The 17,485-nt window shown below is 45.7% G+C and overlaps 1 protein-coding gene across 6 annotated transcripts in view; it reads left to right on the forward strand.

Moving 5' to 3' along the window:
• Positions 1-1,416: 1,416 nt before the first annotated feature.
• The window catches only part of Ddo (D-aspartate oxidase), a 46,323-nt gene continuing 30,254 nt past the window's right edge, over positions 1,417-17,485 (forward strand). For 2 of the 6 annotated variants that reach the window (XM_021174974.2, XM_021174971.2), the window contains exons 1-4: positions 1,464-1,569; positions 3,083-3,257; positions 4,420-4,528; positions 9,724-9,900. In XM_021174974.2, coding sequence (XP_021030633.1) covers positions 3,086-3,257; positions 4,420-4,528; positions 9,724-9,900 — 458 coding nt within the window. In that variant the 5' untranslated portion in view covers positions 1,464-1,569; positions 3,083-3,085. The other 4 variants (XM_029482517.1, XM_029482516.1, XM_021174973.2 and 1 more) reach the window with 4 other exon arrangements.

Raw genomic sequence — 17,485 nt, forward strand, 5'->3', positions numbered from 1 at the left:
AAATGAATTGAACCCTGTGTGGCAACCTAGAACCCCAGATTTGTGGTGGGACCCAAGGCACAGGGCACAACCCGAGGTTTGAGATATGCATCTGACCTTTGATAAGGGGTAAGTCTTAAGACCTGAGCCTCCAACCTGTGGTACCAGATACCATCTTCAGGTAGAAGGTGCCAGAATTGAATTGAAAGAGAATCCTGCTGAACCGGATGTGTCTGCTATATTGGTTGCTGAATGTGTGTGGAGAAAGAACCCATTCCCCTAGACACAGAACTGTTCCATTTTCTGTGACTTTGGGATTGTGGGCTGAAGGGACAATGCCCTTTCTTTTCCCTTTTGACATTTGTATAAAATCGTTCCTAGCTGAGCTCACCAGAGGCTCATAGCCACATGCAAAAGGAATCATTTTTCTCTCCTTTTCAGATGGGAAGACAGACTGAGACAGCCTCTGACTTGCTCAAGATAAGATAGTGAGGTTTGACAAAGAGGACGTCTGCTTGGCTGAGAGCATGCATAGGGAGTCTGCTACACAGAATGGCCTTTATCACACAAGAGACCATGGGCTTTTCCACATGTCTTGGAGCCTCGGTTTATATCTCTGTAGAATAAGGAGGATATATCTCATTTCACAGGAGAGCGGTGTTACGTGGTGATACAGTCATGGCTAAAGCGAAATCTCTTATTAGTATATTAATGTGGTTAATATTATTCTATTAAATATTACCTGGGCTGGAGAAATGGCTCAGCAAATAACACGTGTAGTTGCCAGCACCTTCATCAGGTGGCTCACCACCACCTGTAACTCCAGCTCCAGGGCATCTGATGCCCTCTTCTGGCCTCCATGGGCACTGCACGCATGTGAGAACAACATGCAATAGACCACAGACCAACAGACCACAGCAATTTAAATATAAAATAAATCTTTAAGATATATTATAGCTATTGTGATACATCCAATTACATCTCTAGAAGCAAATGACTTTCAGGGAGGTTTAATGTGGACTTTTCCTACTACTGAACTGTGTGTGTTTCTGAGGAGGTAACACTCAGCAAATACCAGTTCCCTTCTATAAATATTAGGTTCATCCTAACTTATTTTCTGAATAAATTGTCCATCTGCCACCAGGCCGGCATCTCGGCTATCAACAACTCTGAACAGTGTAGCGGGGGAAATGGGTGTTTGGTTCTAGCTGGGACATTTTGGAAGTCAGACAGACCACCTGTTTATTTACCATGCAAACAAATCAGCCGGAGAAACTCCAGGCTGGTGGCAAGCTGAAGTGCTTGGAAGCCAGACAAAGACAGGTCATAGAGGACGAAACTTCCCCTGCAGGCTTGGCAGAGAGGCAGTTCCACAGAGCTTACATGCGCCTCTCTCCTGGGGAGTCGGAGGCAGACACTGTGGCATGGACCAATGGAGGGTAAGCTTAGAGAGAGTGTCCTTAATAATTTCCCCAATGGGAAGGAGTTTCGTTTTCCCTGTCTCTTAGGAGACCAGGCTAACAGGTCACTGGAAAACAAGCGTTGGTGCCAGGACCTCCGGTGGATTCCAGACTGCCTTTTCAGAGACAGGTATTTGAATCCTCACTCTTTGCTCTAGGGTCGTTCTGTACCACTCTGGGATTTTAGGGGTGTGTCTTGGTGGGATTGGGGCCAGAGATTGACAGGTCACACTATATATCAGGATATGCCCTATGTTGCTGGCTCTCTTTCCACTCCACTGGCAGCTGGTTATTCTTAGCCACAGATTGCTTTTCACCCTAGTGTTAACTTATTAGAGCTGTGGTGCAAGGCTGCTGAACAGGCAACTAGTAAATTCATGGCTGTCAGTCTTCTTTTACCCCCTCTGGAAACAGGTCTAGGACCTCCCTCTCCCAGCCTTCCCCACTGGACTGTGTCCTGCCGGGAACCTTCTCTTGTCTTTCCTCAACCCTGGCAGTCTGACATCTCAGCTCACCTGCTCAGAAACGCATACCGTGGCTCAGTTGGAGGAAAGGCACACATTAAACCTCCCTGAAAAGGCTTCAAGGCTCACAGAGTGGGAGTCGAGTGGAGCTAGGGAGGAGGCAGAGAACCACTCATAGCCAGACCTCATAATGTCTGCCATGGCTAACCTCACCTGGCCCGATGCCCTGTTCACTGCCCGTTGCATGAAGGGATTGTACCAGGGGCGGGCGGGATTTAGGCTAACAACACAAGCAGCTGGCTGAGAGTTAGAACTTTACCCCTAAGAAATGGCAATAACGAACTGGAATAATTACGTTTTGTCCACTCTCCTTAATCTGGAATTGAGCCAGATAGAGGGAGTTGGGCATGGAGCACACATAGTAAGTCAAAGAAGTGAAGGCGGGCAGGAGGCTGACAGGTCAGCACCAAGTAACAGATTCTGCTGCCTCTGCGGAGAGCGTGGAGGACACTGATGTCTTTGCCCCTCACTCTGCCTTCCACACAAGATGTCAGCCTTGGGGTGCCTGGCGCAGGCACCTGGTATCTACATTTTCCCTATATCCTCCCACAGGGGATCTGTTTGGGAGACAGCCTCAGTGGCTTGCCATTTACTACTCAAAGAGGCTAATAAGAATTCATTTGGTGCCATCTTCAGGTGAAGGCCTAAAAGACCGCCGCCATTTCTTCCTGTTATGCAATCATCTGTGGCAGCCAGACATGACCTCTGTGTCGGCTTCCCAGAGTCCTGGGAGCAGAGGTCACAGCTCGGCTGCTTCCCAGGACTAGTTTACCTCCTCAGCAGTCCCTAGAATGTGCCCATAGGGAAAAAGTTCAGGCAAGGGCACTATGACTAGAATTCTACCCCGAATGCCATGTGATTAGTGCTGGTGAGCACAGCAGGCAAACCTAGGCTGATTCTGTTTTGGTAGCAATTGCCTGTAGAGAGACCTCGAAGTTCGAACTGTTATTTATGGAATGAGAGATTAAAGGGTTGCTGGGCTGGGCCCTGGTAACCCTTTTCGGAAGGAAGTTTTACTCTGAGAGGCTGCCTGATGTAAGGAAAGAACTGTAGGGTCAGACTTCATCTGGGGAGAATAACGCCCTAAGCAAGGTGGTCCATTTGCGTTTTCCTCCTTAGGCCATGGACACGGTGTGTATTGCGGTCGTTGGAGCTGGCGTGATAGGGCTGTCTACTGCAGCGTGCATTTCCCAACTGGTTCCCAGATGCACTGTCACTGTCATCTCAGACAGGTTCACTCCTGATACCACCAGTAATGTAGCAGCTGGGATGCTTATCCCTCACAAGTATGCAGGTGAGAGACGGAATATTTGCAAGATGCTAATTTCACACCAGCCACCAATAGGCATGAGTGATCCTGAAGATGGCCTGGTGTCCCCCAGTCATCTGAGAGTTCCTCCAAACACGGACCTCCACTCTCTCTGTGGCTGAGTGCCTTGGTCTCCTGGATCAGCTGCATTTTCTTTCTGCTGTTGTTAGATGAAGGCTTTGATTCGGTCCCCACATTTCTTCCTTAGGCATGATTCAGATCAAATACTGTCTACTCCATGCCTATCCAGCGGCAGGCTCTTGTGAGGATTAAATGAGCTAATCACAAAGTTCAGAACAGTGTCCTGCACAGAATCAGCCCTCTATCAGCATTTGCAATTACTCCTGCTTCTCTGGCTACCACAGTTTTGCTTGACCAGCACTTGAATACGAATTAGGTCACAAAGCTTGCTCGATCCACAGTTGAATTGGAACTGTCTGTTATTTGGGGATGATTACTGTAGCGTGTGGCTCTTGGCCACTAGTCTGTTGTTTTTAGGTTCAGGGGCAGGAACATGGACATGCATATTAAATCAGCTCTCCACACTGACATAGGTCCTTGGAGGACAGTCCATTGAAGTCTACTGTAATCATGCAATGCAGCTATCATTTCTTCTTTATCTCTAAACAAGCAGCCTATCTGAAAGTTAGCGAGAGAGTATGGCACTCACATGGGTATACTTTTTATTGATGTCAATGCTTAGTCAGTATTATGGAAATATTTATTGATTCTATAACCAGTGCTTTATTTAAAAGTCTTGCTTCTAATATATCCATATTGACCTAGGGTCCCTGCTTGTCACCTATTGTGTTTCCAACCCTCTTATAAAGAGCCTTTCAGGTCTTTCTATTGTCCCAGAAATAAGCCTGGCTGGATTTCCCAGTCATACACCCATTCCTTCTCAGGCTGGCATTTTAGGATTATACCTTGTACCTAAGACAAGCTTCTGGCCTCTACATCTTTTACTTTGCCTAGCCTGTTCCCACTCCATCAGTAGATCATTACAAGAGTGAGTCAGATAGACACATCAGCATGTAAAATTCTGGGAATTCTGTCAAAATGCCCCTCCCTGAGAACCTTTGTGGCAGAAGCATGGTTGTGACCATTCCCTTCATGCCAGCCTTTGCTTTTCTCCATGACCTCGCAGATACCCCGGTGCCCACGCAGAAGCGATGGTTTAGAGAGACCTTCGAGCATCTTTCTGAAATTGCCAAGTCTGCAGAGGCTGCAGATGTGGGTGTTCACCTGGTATCTGGGTAAGGAAAGGAATCTGAAGTTGTTGTAGGGTAAGCAACACAGAGATCAGAGGTCAGTAGAACATTTATCAGCCTTAGGGAGGATTTAGAAAAGTCTCCAGAGAACTTGAGAAACACTACTTACAGAATTAAGGGGATTGCTTATTTTTGTTTTGTTTTTAACTGCTATTTCTTGTCACACACACATATATAAAATATAGTGATATATTTTATATAATATAATATAATGTAATATATGTATAATGTATTGTATATGTCTAATATACATACAATGTAACACATGTATAGTATACTGTATATGTATAATATAATATATGTAGAATATATTATATGTATACTATATTATGTATGTATAAATAGTATATATATTTACATATAGTATAAATTTTATATATGTATAATTTTCCTGAAGGAATGTGAAGAGGTTTGTAAATATGGAAAAAACAAGAAAAGGTCCTGAATAGCAAATAAGCCCTGAGTATGGGTATGTGGAGGGTGGCATAGCTGATGGAAATGAGACACAGTCATGGGCAGAGACCTTAGGCAGAGGAGAGTCTAATTTATTTTAGAATCACTAGAAAACAAGATGGCCCCCAAAGTAAGTTTTGTGCATCCATCACTAAAGTTGCTTTTGTGGGGAGGGGTAGTGTTGGAAATTGAGCTTAGGGCCTGCGCATGCTAGGCCTCTGCTCTACAACAGAGCTTTATCTCCACTCCTAAAACGACCTCTCAAAGCGTCGTTTGGAAAATAGTATTTCTGAAAAGATCTATACGTTTCTATTTGATTGTTACTATCGGATTGGATGCACACTTAAGTGAGGTTTGAGGACATATTGAATTTAGCATTTCTAACGCAGACAGCACTCAAAAAACGATGATTTCATCCTACATTCTCCTAAGCAGAGATTGCTAAATGTTCTAGCATCTTTAACTCAGGTCATCAAATTAATTGGTGTCATCAAATGTCAAAAGACGTTTGTCACCCATGTTATCCTATGTGCCAGCACTGCCTTCTGAAGAGCAGAGGGATGTTTTCACTGGCAATTCTATCTTTGTGAAATTAAGACAATTTAAAAAGTGCCAGTCTTGGAACTGGAGAGATGGCTCAGTGGTTAGAAGCATTTTCTGTGCTCATAGAGGATGTGGGTTCAGTTTCCAGCACGCACAACACTTCTCACCACGCCCACAGCTCTGGTTCCCTGGCCTCTGTGTGGCTGCCTACACAGTTTTCATAAACATATGCAGACACACATACAGTAAACAAATAATATTTAAAAAGCAGAAGGAAGAAAGGTACCTGTCCCTCCATTTGATGCCAGGCCCCGAAGGACGCCTCTTCTAAGTTCATGCGTGTATTGAGTGCACACTTGTGTCAGAAGGATTTCTACTCTCTCACGCCTTCCCTCACCATAGAACCACCAGGATGGATGTGAAATCCTTACTTTTCCAAAGCCCCTAGTCCAGATGGCAGATTTTGCTTAAACATGAGGCATCGACTTCTTTCTATCAACGGCAGGGTCTAATCTCCCTTCCCAACGTGAGTTATGGAGCCACATTGAAGCATGGCATTCACTGTGTTATGGTCATGCTTAACTTGTTCCAAAACCAATAGGATTCACCGACATTGCCTCTAAGTAATTCTTAGAAACAGATATGCTCTAATTCTCTTTCCCTTTAGAATTAAGGCTTTACAAATGTCCCATGTATCTCCGATATGACTTTAATCTTCAATTCATTCCTTCAAGAGGACTTTTGGCAGTCCTCTCTGAAGCAGGTCTTCTAGGTCTTAGGGATTTGGCAATAAGGGACTTCATATACAGTAAATGCTTAATGTATTAGTTAGGGTTCTCTAGAGTCACAGAACTTATGGATAGCCTCTATATAGTAAAGGAATTTATTGATGACTTACAGTCTGCAGTCCAATTCCCAACAATGGTTTAGTAGTAGCTGTGAATGGAAGTCCAAGGATCTAGCAGTTGCTCAGTCCCACACAACAAGCAGGCGAAGGTGCGAGAGCACGATTCCCTTCTTCCAATGTCCTTATATGGTCTCCAGCAGAAGGTGTAGCCCAGATTAAAGGTGCGTACCACCACACCTTTAATCCCAGATGACCTTGAACTCGGAGATCTTCCTGCCTTCAAGATCTCCATACCAGGATCCAGGTCAGAAACTTCTATGTCCCAGCAGATTAGGGTCACTGGTGATCCTTCCAATTCTGGATTATAGCTCATTCCAAATATAGTCAAGTTGACAACCAGGAATAGCCACTACACTTAATAAATATGTGTTAAGTGAATTTTGCAGAAGACAGACACAGTCCTGTCCTCAAGTGATTGTGGCCTATGGGAAATGTCCCAAATCTTACTAATTACAAATGAAGCATCAGTTACCAAAGGCTGGAGTACAAAGGGCTATGGAAAAATATATAGAGAGAAGACATTTGCTTTAAAGACTCACTAGCAGCCATGTAAGAAAAAGTGATTCCCATGAGACCCTCATGCAGATTTGGGCTCAGAGGAGACAGGTCCAGGAAGAAAGAAAGGCACACACACATACTGACCTGTCTCATGTGACTGTGGTGTATTGGAGAACTCAAGCAAATCCATGGTATTGAACACAGTGAGGTAACTGTTCAGATTTGCATTGCAAAGGTGTGAGCGCCCATCTCACCAGCAAGACACCACAATAGGATCCTTCTGCACATGTTTATTGGGCTGCGCATTGATTGTGTAGGCGAAAGACCCCGAGCCCTGGGCCTCTCACTCTTATATACTATCAGTTCCCATCCACTCACAGCAGGCCACATCACCTCACCAGGTATGCAGCTTCAGCTAATCAGGGCAGCAGGGGCATATCTCCACCAAAATGACTTCACCAGTAACCTGGTACACCTGCGCAGCTCTCACGATGTTTGTGGTTTATATGAGGAAGTCAGGTGCAAGTCATACAACTTAGCTGCAGTCCCTGGTGCCTTTGGGACTGCCGCCACACCCGCTCCCCACACAAAGGCATTTTATCTGTAGTGGAGAGACTAAACTGGGGAGAGAGGTGATAGTAGGATACATTGATAGTGAGCAGACAGAGCAGACAGATTAGCAAACTGCTTAAGAGGAGACTAGATGAGTTTAATAGTTAAACCAGGCCATGGTGGTGACTCCAGAAGCAAAGACAGGGAGATCTCTGTGAGTTTGAGGCCAGTCTGGTCTGTCAGGGAGACACTGTATCCAAAAAAAAAAAAAAAAAAAAGTTAATGGTGTGGGGAGCTAGGGATCAAGAAGGGCTCTTCTGGGCACCTGGCAAGATAATTAACATTTTAGACTTGTGCCCTATTGGAGGTAACATTGAAAGAAGGTAAAATATTGTAAATTGTGAGTTGTTTAAGAGCCCACTCCCCAGGCCTGGGACTGGGAACAAAGCGAACAGCCTCCAGACCTGCCAGGGCAGGGCTGTTAAGGCATTCCTAAGAACATCTTAACTGTGAAGATGAAAAGAATTCAAGGACGCAGGCAAGGCTATCTTGTCTGAGTCCCCACCATTTGGCCGGAACCTCCCCCTCTGTCTATTGCCCCTTGGNGCCAGGTAAAAGTCATACATCAACTGGTTGCTATGTGAACAAAGATAAGCCCCCAGCCCACAGGAACAAAGTCCTGTTGCTCTGTAATCCTTCTGTTAATGTTTGAATAAGCCAATAGTGTGTCGCTATGCTGAATTCCACACCCCTAAGCCCCTTACCCCATAAAAACTCCTAGCTTTCGAGCCTCGTGGCCGGCATCCGTTATCTCCTGTGTGAGATGCATGTCGGACCGGAGCTCCGTAATTAAACGTCCTCATGTAATTACAGCAAGAGATGGTCCTTCGTGATTTTTTTGGGTGCACGCCGAATCGGGAATGGGGTGGGGGTTTCCCCACTAGGTCTAACAACATGAGGTGACAAAGTTGTGGAGGAGGGCCTCAGAACCCAGGAAGGGTTTGCACAGTGACAGGGAAAAAGACTTGCCGTGCCCAAGCCATACTTCCTCCTTCTCAGGGTCTCCTCTCTGAGTAAACTGGTGTACTTAAGAGACATAAACTCCGGGATGTCAGCAGCCACGTCTTTAACATTCAGATTGAGTCTTGTTTAGAGCAGGGACAGTGGTCAATTGCTGACAGAAACAGCCCAGGATTTAGCAAGTCCCCAGGCGTGGAGCAGCTCCAGGCAGCCGGTTGCAAGCTTTTTTTTTTTAATCTAAAGTTTTGGTTTCTTTTTTGTTGTTAATTCTTTGAAAGTTTCAGGCAATGCCCTCTGTGGTACAAGCTTCTTGTTAATGACCAACAGTACACAGCTGCGCTGTGGCCCCAGTACCCCCTCCATAGTCTCCTCTTGGTGACCCTTACTTTATGACCTAGAACTTGACTTAAAAGTCACGTGCCCCTTTCCTTCCATTATCCAGATTTGGTGATTCATATCTTTAATCCCAGCACTCTTGTTAGTTTCAGGCCAGCCAAAGTTTCATGGGGAGATCCTGTCTCAAAAACAAACAAAATCCTACTAAATAAGATATCATGTTCAAAATCAAGGCTATTCTTTGGATTCCTTGCCTTTTCCTTTTCTCATTCATGTGAAGGGTTGTGCAAAAACATTAAAAACTTTTCCTCTAAAATACACAGTCTCATGTAAATAGTGGAAATCATGGAAAAACATTTCAGAAAAAAATAAAGTTTAGTTTGTTTTGTTTTATTTTGTTTGGTTTCTCTGTGCAATCCTGGCTATTCTGGAACTCATTCTGCAGACCAGGCTGACCTCGAACTCACAGAGATCCACCTGCCTCTGCCTCCCAAGTGCAAGGCACAGACCACCACTGCCTGGCCTAATAAGTACAAATTTTTAAAAGGCATACTATTTATTTTTATTTTTCTGTCATGCTGGGGGTTAAACATCTGACCTGTTGAGTGCTAGTTAGGATTTACTCACCGAGTAAAGTCCCAGCCTTGAGAGTGCTTTTCAAACACCTGACGCCTTCAGCTGTGAACGTCTGAAATCTAGCTACTCACTTATCAGAGACTGGAGGGATTCCGCTGTCCCTCTTTGTGTTTATAGGAAGTAAAGTTTTAAAATGCCTTATCGAGTTGTATTTGAATGGAGTTTAGGGAGTTAATGAAAAACACACAACTTCACAAGAAAACCTAAGGAGTACTTTCTACCTCTGGTGCTTCAGTTGGCAGATATTCCGCAGCGTCCCCGCTGAAGAAGTGCCTTTCTGGGCTGATGTCGTGCTGGGATTTCGAAAGATGACAGAGGCTGAGCTGAAGCGATTCCCTCAGTATGTGTTTGGTCAGGCTTTTACAACCCTGAAGTGCGAGACTTCTGCCTACCTCCCGTGGCTGGAGAGAAGGTTGGTTGAAATGTCTCTGTGTTTTGTCCTGTTTGACATGGTGATAAATTATTGCACAGCCTCCTAACTCACGCAGCAGACTCTCTGGGTCTTGCTGCTCACAAAGGGCCAGGGGTCTATGAATGCATCTGGAGAGTGTTTGCCAGGCAGGGACTAAATCCTTAGCACACTCGTGATAACTTGGTGCCTCATTCATCCCCATTCCCTCAGAGCAAAGCCAGTTACTAAAATCTTAGTTTCCTCAGATAATAATAATAATAATAATAATAAAGGAGGCATTCAGATAATACAGACCTTTAGTTCTTATGATCGGAAAAATCTTATATTGATCATGAATTATTGTTTAATCTTTTTCTCATCTTCAGTAGAAATAGCTTCACTATTTATTGTTGCTAATGTGTGATGGGTGAGAACATTAAAACCGAGAACCTTTCGGAGGCCTGTACTTTACACCTTCAGCCCTTGACAGTTCATTTTGGCTTGGCTTCCGCACATCCTGTGTCCAGCTTGTTAGGATTCACAGCGAGAGTGTTTTCATTTGCGATACACCAACAAATCTCTGGCTGATTTTCTTAGCCATTGCATGATGTTGGGGGGTCGGGATGGGTGAGGTTGTTAAATATAAGCGCTGTCAGTCCCCAAAGCTGGGTGTGATGCAAAGAACCCGAATCTAAAATGTTTGGGACTGGAGGCATTTTGAAATTAGTTTTCTTTTTGTTTTGTTTTTTAGTATAACTAATGAGCCTGGCATCTGGCCAGATAACCAATAAGGGATGACGTGGGTTACCTGGCCCCTTTTCTTTCATAAAAGGCATTGTGGGACAGAGCAGGGTCTCATAGCAGCCCAAGGGGAGGCCTTCAGGCTGGAGGGAGGTGGGGCAGTGAAGGAATTGGACATCTGGGGCTCACTCTGTGGGCTGGGCAGGCCCAGATGGGCAGTCACGCAATCCCTGCTGCTTCTCACACTTGGGCCTGTTCTGTTGCCTCCTACGCCTCTCCCCCGCAGTGTGAGCACTCAGTCTTCCGTGTCCTGATTCAAAAGGGAACATTCCTCTCAGTGAGTGTTGAAGCAGTGTCTTCAAAACCCAGTAAAAGCCTATTATCTTATTACAACTTAAATCGTTCATTCATTTCTAAAACCAGCAAAGGTCATCTCCTTCTCAAACATTGCCTAAAACAACCCGATACTCAAAAGCCCTCAGAGGCTTAATCACCCATGCAGGTAATATTTTATATCTTGGGACAGTAAAGTCACACACTTGGTTGTGGTTTTTTTTTTTTTTTTTCTTCTTTCCATCCCAGGAAATGAATCACAGAGGCAAGAAGTCTCCTGCCAGGCAGCCTACCTAAATAAATTATTCTGAAGGGAGCAGAGTCACCCTGCATTTGACGGCATCTAGAAGGCCTGGTGCTTTCTATCCGTGCTGGAGGCCTGTAATTTAGACCAGCTGATTGCTTCCAGGATGCCAGGCTTTATCCTGTGGCCCACACAGATCACACCGCTGACCTCCCTGCCCACGCTGTTGGCTTTTCTGCTGTTTTTCTGGGCGGGCATTGAATCCCTGAGACTTCCTCACATTCTTTGTGTTCTTCTCCCTGCCAGACACCTGTGATTTCCTAGCTTATATAGAAATACACACCTACCCTGCACTTCACCTAGGGGGCAGGCTGTCCCAGTTTTATGCTTGACCAACTTGCAAGGGCCTTTTCTTGTGTATGGAGCAGACTCCTGTGCCCCTCTGGCCCAGCCCACACTGGGTCTACTGGAGCATAGCCTGTCTGAAGCATCCCTTAGAGACCGCCACCCCAGCTTATCTTCTGTCCTCCAGTGTCCGTTAGAGGAATATGAGACCGCACAGGCTGCAGACACAGTTGAACGCGCTCACTGTTGTTTTTCCTCCGGGTGTAAGCAAGGACGAATTGAGAGAACACTGTAAAAGGCAGAAAGAGGATGTGTCTGCTTTTCCTTACAAAGCTTACCGCCAGTGCCCTGCAGGGTGGGTGCAGTGGCCACTGCAGATTTATTAAGGCCTTCGTCTGCTTGGAGGCATCTTCCTGGCTGGATCTTCTTCTCGCCACCACTTCTACTACAGAACCCCTGGGCCACGCGCATACACGCTCCGCGGAGGGTCCGAAGGACCGGAAGCTGCTTTATACCCGATGTCTGGTGTGCTTGGAGTGATTTGTGTGTATTCATGGAGTCGGCCAGGCTGGGGTGGACGGACACTCCCAGAGGGTATAGCAGCAGCTCATTGTCAGAGAGACAGTGATGGCGTCAAGACGGAATTAGACCACACGCATCTGGCGGCTTTGCCAACCTAAAATACATTTTAAAGCTCTAACTCTGGAGCAATGTCAGGCTATGAAGAAACCAGTCTCTAAGACTTGCCAACTGAGACTTTAAACTAGGCTTCTTTTTGTTTCTGAACAAACTGACTGAACATAAGTGATTTTTTTTTTTTAAATCTCTGATGAGAAGGTGCTGTTCTTTGGGTTGAGATTTGCGAGTTAGCTTTAAAGCTGACTAACCGTGCGCATGCAGTGAGCGGTCCTAACACAACTCTCACAAGTTCGCATCGTCCTTGAGTCCCACCCGGCCATCCTTACCTCTCTCTTCATCCACAGTGTGGCTGTTTTTCACTTCTCCACTCCAAACCTGTTTTCCCATGGTGACTAAAAACTCATTCTGATTGACTTTAGAGACCCCTAACAAGGTTGCCTCTATTCATTCTCGGGTGAGAGGAGACCTAACTCCATACCAAGAGAGATGTTTTCCTTCATATAATGAATGGTTCGGCCAGAGCTCCTGGTAGCTCTAATAAGTCAGGTTTGGCCCCATTCTCCATAAGCCAATTAAACAATGGTGAAAAGCAAAGTGGAGCAAACAAACCAACAAAAAGGAGCATTATTCAGTCTAGCCACATTGTTAACAAAATCCAGTCCACCCTCCAGAACCACATCCACCATCAGGTTTAAAGAGAGGGGAGAGGTGTGTGTCACTGAAGCGCTCCGGTCAGGGTGTGGTCTGGGTACCACGCTGTGTCCAGCCGCAGTCTTTTCTGCACATGGTCTAACAAGTTGTCAGGACTGCCTAAATCTCTTTCCAGGAGACACTCAGCCTCTAACACTGGGGTTCAGCCTTCCTCTCTCAGCATGAGATTCCTGGGGAAATTGGGGTCCATTCTCAACAGTCTGATAGCTAAAGCGAGGGGACAAATGTCTCTCAATTATCTTTGCTCCTACTGGGATCCATTCCACATTCAGCTCTGAACCCCAATTCCAGGCAGCCTTGCTCGGCCTCCAGCCTCCTCCATTCTATTGGGATGGATGCTCTCATCCTCTGAGGTAGGATGCACCGATGCCTGAGAAGCTGGCTGGGCATGGGAATGGGCAGGGTACCAGCCTCCTTCCTCTGCTCTAGCTGCGTAAGTCCTGGGCAAGTAGTCTTCAGGGACATAAGCCCAATCTTTTACCTACTCTCCGACATTGACTTAATCTGCAAAAGGAGTTTTCACCTTATAGCTTAGCAATGCAGGGAATTACTTGGGTAACATTCTCAAAATAAGGTATAGTCTGTCTCAAAGGAATGTTTGCCAGCTTAGAAACCACTTAAAATTTAAATGATTTTCAAATGTCTACTGTTCTTCCTTTTCTCTTCACCAAGTTCCTATTTAAAAATTAGAATGTGTCTCATAGGTTGGTCCAGGTGAGTGGGTTCCAGGGCACGGTCGGGCAGCGCTGTGGGGTGGGCTTGCCCTCTGCACTGATCTGTTTCCTCCACCCTGCCATCCTCACTACAGTATTTCTCCAACAGAGCTCCTCCTTCTGCATCAGTGCCCTGAGCCAATACAGCTCCCTTTTCCTCATGGGTTCTCAGCCATGGCATGCTCCCTCTACAGGATGGGCTCTCCCTCAGTTGCCAAAAGTCCCAGAGGGAACTGGTTGAGTGTTTTTACAGCCACAGTCAGCCTCCCCAGCTTCTGTAATAGCAGCTTCATATACGTAATGATGGATGGGCAGCATCATGCATGCCCATTCAGACAGCCCGGGCTGACCTGCCTCTGGACATGGGCAGCAAGTCTCCTCCACCCAAAAGGACTCGGCACAACAAGCCTGGCCAGGCCTTCCAAAATCCCAGCCATCCGCCACCTGGCTCCTCTCCCATAACATGTTGGACTTTTATCATAGCTCCCAGCGAGGGCTGTTGAAATAGAAAAGAACATTTGCATTTATTGAATCCTCTCATAGACCTAACTACTCTTTGAGCGGGCCACTCGCTTATCCCTGGGCTATTAAGGAAACAAGTTCAGTGAATTTAAGAAAATTACATGAACCCCAAGGCTGAGAAGTCCACTTACCTCCCTGAATTAGAAAATTAACCCTGAGTTTTGATTCGAATGATGGGGCACAGGTCAGAATGTTCAAAGACTAGCACACAGAACCCACAGCCTATTAAAAGAAATCAAAGCCAAGATAGCGTTTAAAAAGAGCAACCAGGCAAAGCCTTTAAAGAGACAAATGGTTGTAGTTAAATATAAGCAGTACGCGGGTGTGAAGCAGGGCTACCCCCAGGTCACAGAGCTGGGCTTGTGCTTTAAGTGACCAACCCTTGAGAGTCTTGCTTTTCTAGGAAAGCAGCCGCAGCAGTTGTGGTGGGTCACAGTCAGATACTTGCTCCTTTCAGTTTCACAGTGAGCTGATACCAGGGCCTCACGGCATTATGGCGGAAGGAGCTAGCTTAACAAGGTTACAGGGACAGTGAGGGGAGATGGCTCGCTCCCCAAGTCTTTTCCTGGTCCTTGTCTGCTTTTAGTTTTTGACAGTGTTACACATAGAAGGAGTTCTAGTTGTTTTCAGTTCCCATTACCCTCTCTCCTGCCTCTGCCTCCTCTGTTCAAACCCTTTGTCCTTGCTTGCTTCCTGCTGCTGTGAGCAAACATGGTCAAAGAAACATGGGCAGGAACATGGTCATGAGGGAAAGTCAGGACTCAAGGCAGGAGCTGATGCAGAGGCCATGGATGGGTGCTGCTTACTGGATTGCTCTGCATGGCTTGCTCAGTGTCTTAGGGTTTTATTGCTCTGAAGAGACACCATGACCACGGCAACTCTTATAAAGGAAAGCACTTCATTGGGGCTTACAGTCCAGGGGTTCAGTCCATTATCATCATGGTGGGAAGGGTGGCAGCGTCCAGGCAGCCAAGGTGCTGGAGAAGGAACTGAGAGATATCTAGATCTACAGGTGGCAGGAAGTGACAATGAGACACTGGCCAGGCTTGAGCTTCTGAGACCTCAAAGCTCTAGTGACACACCTCCTCCAACAAACCCACACATACTCAGCAAGGCCAAATCTCCTAACCGCCATTCCCTTCAAGCCAAGGGGGGCCATTTTTATTCAAAACACCACATCTAGTCTGCGTTCTTACGTTCTTACGTAACAGGAATGGCACCACCCACATCAGTCACCACTCAAGGAAATCCCCTTCAGGCTTGCCTGCTGGCCAATCTGATGGCAGCATTTTCTCAATTGAGGTTCCTTCTTTTCAGATAACCCTAGCTTTTATCAATCTGGCAAAACAAAACAAAACAAAACAAAACAAAACAAAACAAAACAAAACAAGACCAAGCAGCTCACCTTTCCTCCAGACAGCTCCTACTTTTGTGTATTTTTTTCCTTTTTGTGACCCACTGAGTTTAATTAAAACATGTGTGTGTGTGTCTGTGTGTCTGTGTGTCTGTGTGTGTGTGTGTGTGTGTGTGTAGGTTTATTACTAGAACATGGGCAAATTATCAGTGGCTACCCCTCTGAAATAAACAATACCTCTTTCTCCAGAAGCTACCAGGGAAAGGCGGGGCCTCCTGAGCCCCTCCCTATCCAGGAGGAAGCATTGATGGGCCCAGTCTGTGCCCATCTTTTGCAGGTCACACTGGCTGCTGCCAGTTCACGGTTATAGCAGCTAGAGGATGCCCAGAAGACCGACTCCCCGAGCACTCCTCCCCACATTTTGGCTTACGCACTTTTTCATTCCAGGTTTCTGTGGCATTGGTGCTTATTGTCTTAAACACCACAAAACAGTGTGCTGGATAGAGTCACTGCAAAGCACCAACTCATCCCTCTCTCCGTCTGAGAGAATGGCTTCACCTTTAAAGACAGTCCATTAGTGTACATCCAACTAACATGATCTTGGCTTCCAAATTGTTGCAAGGAGAGAGCAGAAATTTATGTCCATGAAATAAGAGGTTCTGTTCTCACCTATTCAAGTCACTCCATCATACTAAAACTTTTCATGGTTATTTGTGGTCGATGCCATGAATGCTTGCCAGGGTCTTTGATTTTCTCGTCCCAAGTAAATGGCATAGCCTTCCAGTGGTTTTCTGAATAATAAGCAAGGATGCACAGGGTGAAAATTAGTGCCTGAAAGGACCTCTGGACTGAATGGAAAGAAAATACACTCCAGGTTTGAATTACTGAGGGCTTAGCATAGCTGGCCTTCTGTAAATATTTAGTATATAATGCATGACTCAAATCCAGAGGTTTCCAGCTGTCCTTTAAATTGCTCAGTGGTGAAATGGTCCCCACAGTGGGAGGAATGTGGCGATTGACAGACCGATCTCCAGCCACCCTCAGCTGAGCTGGGAAGGCAGCTGTCAGGTCTGTGACGCTGGGGAGTGGCAATGTTCTCGTATACTCTCCTCTACTTGTGGCATTTTCTAGAAATGAGACCACTGTCAGAAGGCCAGTTCCTCACAGACCTCAATGCAAGTCTCAGTTGAACTTCCCAGCTAGCAAGTGGGAATAGAAAGACCAGTGTCAGAAGGCCAGTTCCTCACAGACCTCAATGCAAGTCTCAGTTGAACTTCCCAGCTAGCAAGCGGGAATAGAAAGTCAGAGTCTTTTCTTGTTGAGTCAAAATCTGCAATGAAACTGTGCCACCATTTCCAGTCACGATTACGCTATGTCCAGGAGGTTCTGCCTTTTCTTGTGTTTTCCTTCTTGTGAAACCTTTGTTCATCCAGAATGGAGGAGGGGTATGTTGAGAACTGGCATGTGAACTTCTGCTCTCTCAGAGGCACAGAGGGTACAGGCATCCAAACCTCTGTTTGTGCTGTCAGTCAAGTCGTCCCCGGGTTCTCTCTTGAGTGACAGCATACAGGGAGACAAATGTTTCTGTGGTACCAGTCTATTTGTCAGAGTTATCCAGAGATGAAGCTGATGATGTGTTTGTGTGTGTATGTGTGCACCCAAATGCATGCATATGTGTGTGTATATGTATGCACATATCTGTATGTGAAGGCATTCACATGTGTGTGTATATGTATGCACATATCTGTATGTGAAGGTATGCACATGTGTGTGTATATGTATGCACATATCTATATGTGAAGGCATGCACATGTGTGTGTATATGTATGCACATATCTGTATGTAAAGGCATGCACATGTGTGTGTATGTATGCACATATCTGTATGTGAATGCATGCACATGTGTGTGTATGTATGCACATATCCATATGTAAAGGCATGCACATGTGTGTGTATGTATGCACATATCTGTATGTGAATGCATGCACATGTGTGTGTATGTAT

Source organism: Mus caroli, chromosome 10 (assembly GCF_900094665.2).
Source record: "Mus caroli chromosome 10, CAROLI_EIJ_v1.1, whole genome shotgun sequence".
Taxonomy (NCBI): domain Eukaryota; kingdom Metazoa; phylum Chordata; class Mammalia; order Rodentia; family Muridae; genus Mus; species Mus caroli.